Below are 9383 nucleotides of genomic sequence, written 5' to 3'. Positions count from 1 at the left end.
CTTTTCCTTTCTATTCAATCATTCATTGACAGAAAAACAGACTTTGTTACAAATATGTAATACGTAATGGATTTCTGGAAATTTTACATAATTACATTGCTGTATCTTAATGGAATATTCAGCATTATTACTGTCATTACTAGAATTTCAGTCACTGTGGGAGGTAAGCATATTTTCTATTAAAAGATTATTTCAGTATGAAATCTGTCTGAACTATTATTGCCCATAAACCTGAATAGCACAAATGTCATACAAAAATAAGAAAATGTTTCCTTCTTTCAGATATTATTTTAGTGAGTTAAAAACAAAATGAAATGACTGCATTGCTGGTGTTTGGGGATATTTAGTAGCAAGATGGCTATGTTTTAAATTTTCTTACATGGTAAATTTTTAGGTGATCTGTAAATGACAATCATTTTTAATGTGAAGGGGTTTTCACATATCACAAAATAGCAAGACTGACTGGAAAAATAATTCTTATGCAAATCATATGGATTTGGTTACTCAATAGTAATTATAACGAGTTTGTGTTCTTACCTGCATTCAGTGTAATTTTGTACCAAAATATTTAGTCCCTGGAGAATGCTTTCTTCCGCGGGGTGGGGGTGGGGGGGGGGGGAGTGGGTAAAAAAAGAAGCTACAGACAAGGTAGTTGTAAAAACTGGTTTATTTTTTAAAAATAAATACAAAAATATAAATATAAAACATTAGCAGATAGAATTTGATGAAATGAAATTGCACAAACGTTTGTATACCAGGTTGCATATCACATCTACTAACACCACATGTACATGTTTTTGTTTTTGTTTTTTAATTTAATGTACAGAACAGGATATACTTTGAAATTTTTCTTCACCTTTTTAAAAGTTTAATTTGCAAGGGCAGGGCATGTACCTAACAGAAGCGGCTTGTCTGTGAGGTTGTTTAAGGGAGGACTATCCTGTTCATGATTCTGAAATTATCTTTTATTTCCTAAGATGAACGACACTAAATTTCCATAGCTTTGGCTCTTGGAAGTGATTAAATAAAATGTCGTATATATTCCGTGAGACATCCTACAGGGAAGAATTAATGTAATTACTGAACAAATTAAAAAGGAAATGGGGAAAGAAAATTGTGCTGAGTGGCAGGAAAATTCTCCTGGAATACCAAACATTGTGAAGTGGAGACGGTGTGGGTCAAGTTAACTTCCTTTTGCCGGAGCAGAACAGATATCCTTGGTTAAGCGTCTTTGTCGCTTTCCCCGCCGCCGTACATCTCCGCCAGCTTGTTAAACCGAGGGCCCCACTCTCGGAGGTAATCGTAGTTCTGGTCTCCATCAGTGGTACCTGATTCCAAGGAACTCAGAGACTCGGCGATGGAGTCGTTCCCTTCGTAGGCGTAGGTAGCGAGCGAGTCGTAGGGAGGCGCCGTGGGATCCAGGTCGTGCTCCTTGAGCCTCTCATTGATGAAATCCCGGACGTCCGCGTTATCCGGGGCCGTCGGAGTCCTCCGGGGGATAAATAAGGTTTCTGGAATAATATCTCGCCGCAACTTTTTTTCCTCAATAGCGGCCGGATTCCTCAAGGTGCCGATATCAAAGGCCTGAGTGTCCTCCTCTCCGCCACCTTCATCATTATAGCTCACGATGTTGTCTCTGATGTCTTCTTTAGACAAGATCAGAGGCTCTTTTTTCCGCTGTCTTTTCAGAGCTGCGAACAGTACTACTATAACTTCAGAAAAGAAAAAGGAAGAAAAAAAAAAAAAAAAGAAAGATGCATTAGAGATTCGTCTTAAACACTATAAATAACAAGGGGAGGTACTATAAACCAGTTTAAGTTATTTAGGTTTTTCTGGAACAGGTTAGAATTTAGGATTAATTATGCACTTCCTTAATTTTTTTTTTTTTTTTCAGAGTTGAAGGGGGCGATGGTGAGAGGAAAGGGGAATGTTGAAGGATTTACTAAGATGGTTAAAGTTTAAGAACAGTGATTCTGAATTATTTTTAAAGCAATGTGTAAGAGTTTTTGAAATATTGTGACTTGCCTATTTTTCTAAGAACTGTTTAAAGATAGTTCCTGATGGTAGATATCATTTCTATTTTGCATTAAATAGTGGCATAAGATGTTGCATAAAAAAGACCCAAATCAAATTCAGTTTCAAATGAAACAACTAAGAAGGGCAAACATACGCCCATGGTTTTACATTTGTATGCAATGTTAAAAAGGCAGCTTTCTTCACAAGATATAAAGTATTCATATCTGTTAAAAAGCTTTGATGATGGATTTATGTACTTTTTTTTCTTGTGCTGTTCCTGGAGCACCTTAATTACTCGTGGGGGAAAGACCACATTATTCAGACATTATTGGCTTAGAAATTTACCAGATTTTCCATGGAAATATATACTACTCATGAGATTAAAGGAAATGCTGGGTCACATGATGGCAAAGAGTGAAATCAAATTAGTACACTGAATTAACTACAAAAATCACATATGAATCTCAACTCACCTGCTCGCTCAGTCTCTCAGTCCTGTCCGAGCTTTTCAGCCCCAAGGACTGCAGCACCCCAGGCCTCCCTTTCCATCACCAACTCTCAGAGTTTACTCAAATTCATGTCCATTGAGTCAGTGATGCCATCCTACCATCTCATCCTCTGTCATCCCCTTCTCCTCCTGTCTTCAATCTTTCCCAGCATCAGGGTCTTTTCAAATGAGTCAGCTGTAGATGACACCACCCTTATGGCAGAAAGTGAAGAGGAACTAAAAAGCCTCTTGATGAAAGTGAAAGAGGAGAGCGAAAAAGTTGGCTTAAAGCTCAACATTCAGAAAACGAAGATCATGGCATCTGATCCCATCACTTCATGGGAAATAGATGGGGAAACAGTAGAAACAGTGTCAGACTTTATTTTCTGGAGGCTCCAAAATCACTGCAGATGGTGATTGCAGCCATGAAATTAAAAAATGTTTACTCCTTGGAAGAAAACTTATGACCAACCTAGACAGCATATTCAAAAGCAGAGACATTACTTGGCCGACTAAGGTCCGTCTAGTCAAGGCTATGGTTTTTCCTGTGGTCATGTATGGATATGAGAGTTGGACGGTGAAGAAGACTGAGCGCCGAAGAACTGATGCTTTTGAACTGTGGTGTTGGAGAAGACTCTTGAGAGTCCCTTGGACTGCAAGGAGATCCAACCAGTCCATTCTGAAGGAGATCAGCCCTGGGATTTCTTTGGAAGGAATGATGCTAAAGCTGAAGCTCCAGTACTTTGGCCATCTCATGAGAAGAGTTGGCTCACTGGAAAATACTCTGATGCTGGGAAGGATTGGGGACAGGAGGAGAAGGGGACGACCGAGGATGAGATGGCTGGATGGCATCACGGACTCGATGGACGTGAGTCTGAGTGAACTCTGGGAGATGGTGATGGACAGGGAGGCCTGGCATGCTGCACTTCATGGGGTCACAAAGTGTCAGACACACACAACTGAGCTACTGAACTGAACTAAACTGAGACCTAATGAAGTGAAGTGAAGTGAAAGATACTCAGTTGTGTCCAACTCTTTGCAAATATACAGTCGATAGGATTCTCTAGGCCAGAATACTAGTGTGGGTAGATTTTCCTTTCTCCAGGGGACCTTCCCAATCTAGGGATTGAAGCAGGATCTCCTGCATTGCAGGTGGATTCTCTACCAAATGAGGTATCAGGGATGTAATGTGTCCCCTACAAATCATATCTTAAAGCCTAAATATATTCCCAATGTGATGGTACGTAGAGGTGCAGTCTTTGGGAGATAGTTAGGTCATGGAGGTAGAACCCTCATGAGTGAGTAGAATTAGTGTTCTTATAAAAAGAGACACAAGGACTTCCCCGGTGGGTTAGTGAATGGGAATCTGCCTGCCAATGCAAGGACACGAATTCAGTTCCTGGTCTGGTAGGATTCCACATACCATGGAGCAACTAGGCGTGTGTACCACAGCTAATGAACCTGCTCTCCCTAGAGTTTGTGCTCTGCAACAAGAAGCCACCACAATGCAAAGCCCAAACACCACAGCTAGAGAGCAGCCTCCACTTTCTGCAACTAGAGAAAGTCCCCGTACAGCAATGAAGACCCAACACAATCAAAAATAAAATAAATAAATGAAGTAATTTTAAATATAAATAAATGAAATTTTAAAACAATAGAACAAATGAGGCATGAGAGAGATGATTCTATCTTCCATGTGAGGATATAAGATGAGACAGCCATCCATGAAAGAGGAAGTATACCCTCATCAAACATAAAATCTTGGACTTGATCTTGAACTTCCCTGTCTCCAGACTCTGAGAAATTTATGTGGTTCAAGCTACCAGTCTAAGGCATTCTGGTGTAGCAGCCTGAATGAAGGCAATTATATTATTATGTAACGTGGCATTGTTATGTTTTTCACTTTTATTACTTAGAACTGTAAGACTTCTAGCCCTCAAGCTGCTCTAAGAGAGCAAACAAGGGGCTTTTTAAAATGCAACAAAAAAGAAAGTTTTAATCCATTGACAACTGTTCTTGACCTTCAAAGTGATTAAAAAATAAATAGGCCACCACCAAGAGAAAGAAACTGTTTATTCTACAAGTTTTTGAGGAAATATGACCTTTTATTTTGGCTAAATTCATAATTTGTGCCCACACATATACTTGTGATCTAATGATTTAAAACCTCAGACAGCTTGTTATCAACTAAATGATCTTAAACAATAAAAAAGTTTCTAATAATGAGAATAATTAAACTTACTAAGACTGGCTTCAAAATCCCAGTTCATTTCACTGCTTCTTAAAATGTCAGGTACAGTATTTTTTGATTAGGGTCACAGAAATACTCACAATAGCTTTAAGATAATGCAACTAGAGAGTATGCAATCTGATTTTTGATTCAAAAGCAGTTATAAAGCAATTCGCTCTGGGTTATAGAATAAAATATTGTCATTTTAGGGACAAGTGAACCAGATAAAGGGTTTTGTTAACATTAAACAGTAAAGAGGTATCATAGTGAGACCTTCATCCAACTATAATAAGAAAAAAAGTGGAAATACACTTTACTGAAAAACTATGTACACAATGACAACAGTGAGGTTCCTGGCCTTGGCTTAGCCACTCAGAAATCTTGCAAAATGTGTTAAATATCTCCAACTTTCAGTTTCATTATTTAAGAAAGACAGGTCATGACTCTATCTGATCAGATGTATTTTAATATAAACAACAGTCCTGGTTAATTGATATCTAGCTTACATTCAGGGGAGTGGTTAGTTTGGGGGGAAATATTTTAATAGACGGGCTTCCCTGGTGGCTCAGCAGCAAAGAATCCGCCTGCAGTGCGAGAGACTGGGGTTCGACCCCTGGGTTGGGAAGATCCCCTGGAGAAGGAAATGGCAGCCCACTCCAGTATTCTTGCCTGGGAAATTCCATGGACAGAAGAGCCTGGCGGGTTACATTCCATAGGGTCACAAAAAGTCAGACACAACTGAGACACTACCACTTTTACTTTCTTCACTACAAAAGCTTTAGAGGTGTTCCATCTTGGTTATTTCCCCCAACCAAGGGGAACTTAGGACTTAGCAACTAAACAACAGCAGCAATTTTAACAAGAACATTTCTTACAGACACAGTGAAGTAAGCCATCTAGGAAATAAGCACATTTTCCCCAACCTTTCTTACCCAGCAGAATGATGATGCAGAGGAGAATGGCGATCAAAGCGCCTGTGCTGAGCCCAGCAGGCAGGAGCAGGGCCTCGGCGCTGCAGGACTGCATGTTGCCTTGGCTATCGCAGGCGCACACGCGGATGGTGAGTGTGCCCGTGCTGCTCTGAATCGGGTAATCGTTGTCCGAAATCACCACGGGCAAGAGATAAGTGCTTATTTCATGTCTATTGAATCCATTTTTTCTGGTTAAAATTCTGGCAGTATTATCTAAAATAAATTTTAACATATTAAAAATAGCTGGGGACAATTGATTTGTCTTATCCTGATCACCATAGTTTAACACATAAATATGATAAAAGGTGTCTTTTTTAAAACACAAAATTGTTATCAAATGTATGCATGGCCATTTGGATAGATAAGATAAATAAGCTAGTTTAAGGAGTCAAGGCAATATACATAAAATAAATAAGATAGTATGAGGAATTTAATAGCATGATTACTTATTAATTTTTTAACTAATTCTCACAATGTTCAAAATGGTGGATTTTTATAAGCGGATCATTTATGAAGACTATAAAGATGGTACCATATGATTTTTCAGAGTTATCAAAAAACATAAAATATTATGCATACCAAAGAAAAAATCTTAATAAATGTTTTTTGTTTACAAATATATGTGTCCACACACAAAACACACATTAATCTTAATATTCATGAAGAAAAATATTAGGTACTAGCACTTTTAGAATCAATAATACAGTCAAAAACTTGCAAACGTCTCAATATATGAAGAACAGTGAGCTAATTACTTAATATTTTTGAACTTAGATTTCCACCCATTAAAATTAATTTAGTGCATAACTTAAATAGCTGGTGGAAGACACTAATGTAAGAGTGCCTGACAGGCATACTGAAAGAAGTAGAGACTTAATCTAGCCCCTACTACCTAGTACATTGCTACTGATATTTCCTTTATCTGATAACTTATCCAGTATCCTCAAATCTGGGTTGTGAGTTAATAATATTTCTTCTAGCTTTATATAACAAATACTGAAAAATAAATATACGTGGATGATAATTTCACACTCTGTCCAATGTGCTCGGTCTTTTTTAGCCACCCCACAGGGCTGTTTAAGATGCCAGTGTAGGTAAGGGAGTGTTAGGCAATTGCTAAATCAAAGAAGCAGGTTAGCAAAATTGTAAAAGAGGGGTGACAATATTTTTGCAATATATTGGTTGAACATAATCATTTCCCAAATTTTAGCAAGAAGTTAAATCTTACTACATCAGTAGATTACTACATAAGCTAGGAAAGTAGACTAGCAAAAGAGATGTGCACAAGCAAATTTAATAAATCAACTGTAACCCTGATAATTTTGCAATTTTGACTTCTCTTCCAATAAGTGTTAGGATACAGCTCTTCCTTTCACACACCTACACTAAAATAAATCATTTATATGCATGTGAGTATTTTTATAATCTTCTTGCTTAGACTTTTTTAACTTTTCAAAAATTTCAAAATCTTAATTTTGCCTACAATAGCTTTGATACATTAAAGAATCAACAGAAGTTTTACAATCCACCTGCAGTGCAAGAGACCTGGCTTCGATCCCTGGATTAGGAAGATCCCCTGGAGAAGGGAAAGGCTACCCACTCCAGTATTCTGGCCTGGAGAATCCCATGGACTGTACAGTCCATGGGGTCACAAAGAGTCAAACATGACTGAGTGGCTTTCAGTTTATCCATTCTATACAAATCATTTTATTAAGTATTCAGAAAAATCATCATATAATAAAGTTTTGATCTGTAAATTAGTGAAAAGTGAGGGATTCTTAAGCATGGGATACCAAGTGTAGTATCACAGAGGCAGGAAATGTATTTTTAAAAAGATGAAGAATTAAAAGATTTTTAAGATGAGGCTATAGATAAATGCAAGGGTATTTTTTCAAGAAGATCAACTTTAAGGTCATGTCTGTCACTGGAATTTCTTTCAAAATTCACCCATTAATAGAAAGTAGTGAATTTATGCAAGATTAGATCAAATATTCCATCAGCTGCTGCTAAGTCACTTCAGTTGTGTCCGACTCTGTGCGGCTCCATAGACGGCAGCCCACCAGGCTCCCCCGTCCCTGGGATTCTCCAAGCAAGAACACTGGAGTGGGTTGCCATTTCCTTCTCCAATGCATGAAAGTGAAAATTGAAAGTGAAGTCACTCAGTCATGTCCAACTCTCAGCGACCCCATGGACTGCAGCCTACCAGGCTCCTCCATCCATGGAATTTTCCAGGCAAGAGTACTGGAGTGGGGTGCCAGACTTTACTGGTATTCTAGTTAGTCATGTTCAGGTTTGTATTCATATGGCTTCAGCCATAGGATCAGGAACTATACCTAATATAGGAAAATGGTACTATTCATCAAAAATTAATTAAGATTAGTTTCTATTTCAAGTCTCTTTATCTTTTTAAAATTGAGAGATGGCTTGTTGAGATCCAGGGCTCAGTTTAACAAGAATATAAAACAAGTTAAAATACAATTAGAAAGAGGTTTAATATTGTCAACTCAGTACAAAGAATGCCATGTCTAAATCCTATGTTTAAGTTACCAGATTCAGCAAATTAAAATGATGGGTATTGTTTTTCTGATATTCAGATGTAATTTGGCATTTTGCATTTTATCTACCAATTCTATGTTAATTTTTCCAATCACAATTATTTTAGGTGTCCAAAGGAGTAGAATGGCTTCCCTGATGGCTCAGGCAGTAAAGAATCTGGCTGCAATGTAGGAGACCCAGGTTCCATTCCTGGGTCAGGAAGATCCCCTGGAGAAGGGAATAGGAACTGGCTTCAGTATTCTTGCCTGGGGATTCCCATGGACAGAGGAGCCTGGCAGACAAAGTAGTCCATGGGGTCTCAAAGAGTCAGACACAACTGAGTGACTAACACACACAGAGGGATAGAAAACATATACATTTCAAAAGCTCAGATTTAGTAAACAGATGTTACCAACTGATGCAATCCCTTCAACTGATTTGTGCAAAAATCCTATAATATTAAAAATGAGTAGTTGCTCGGTGTAAAACTATCCATTATCCTAAACTGCTTTCAGACACTCTGAAAGCCAACCAGATGCACTACAGCAACCTCGCTCTGCCAGTATACATACATGGAAAGTATTGTACATATGCCAATGTAGTTATTAGATTTCTTGCAGGAGTATATAATTATATCTATAGCTGCTCTAAAACAAACATACCTGTTTTGTTTCTGCTTTTTTTTAAAAAAAAGAATTCAATAAATATGTTTAGTATTTTTGATCACATATAGAATTCATATGTTATATAGGAAAATAGTGTATCTCGTCTTTGCCAACTATGTTTTTGCTCTCAGTTCCCTCATAGGCTAATGTGGCTGCTTTTTTCTTTTCTTTTTTTTTTTGTCTCTTCTAGGCCTTTTGACTATGGTGAATCTGTCGTTGCTAAATCTCATTGAAGTCTGCACAAGAGTCTCATCAAGACATTCATTTCCCTATGTGGCTTACTATTTTGTTATAAGAACTGATTACTTCTGGCCTTTCTGAAGTTTGCAAGATCCAGTGTTTTCGTTAATATCCACATACTGTCTTCTTTCATGTATTTTATTATTTAGAATTCAAAAATGTAAACTCTGTTAAGTAAGAAATTACCAAAATATCTTATTAAAAATCTAATGAAAACAAACCTTTGCAATCAGATCTGT

General features: G+C 37.7%; 1 protein-coding gene across 2 annotated transcripts in view; it reads right to left on the bottom strand.

The window, feature by feature from the left end:
* Nucleotides 1-1221: 1221 nt before the first annotated feature.
* The window catches only part of LOC138094401 (cadherin-10), a 108459-nt gene continuing 100297 nt past the window's right edge, over nt 1222-9383 (bottom strand). The window contains exons 10-11 of one of the 2 annotated variants that reach the window (XM_068990478.1): nt 5666-5917; nt 1222-1712 (exon numbers count right to left, since the gene is read on the bottom strand). In XM_068990478.1, the coding sequence (XP_068846579.1) occupies nt 1222-1712; nt 5666-5917 (743 nt within the window). The remainder of the gene's footprint in view (nt 1713-5665; nt 5918-9383) is intronic. The other variant, XM_068990479.1, reaches the window with a different exon arrangement.

Source organism: Capricornis sumatraensis, chromosome 18 (genome assembly GCF_032405125.1).
Source record: "Capricornis sumatraensis isolate serow.1 chromosome 18, serow.2, whole genome shotgun sequence".
NCBI lineage: Eukaryota > Metazoa > Chordata > Mammalia > Artiodactyla > Bovidae > Capricornis > Capricornis sumatraensis.
The sequence above is the reverse complement of the archived record's forward strand: the minus strand, read 5'-3'. Positions and strand labels throughout refer to the sequence as shown.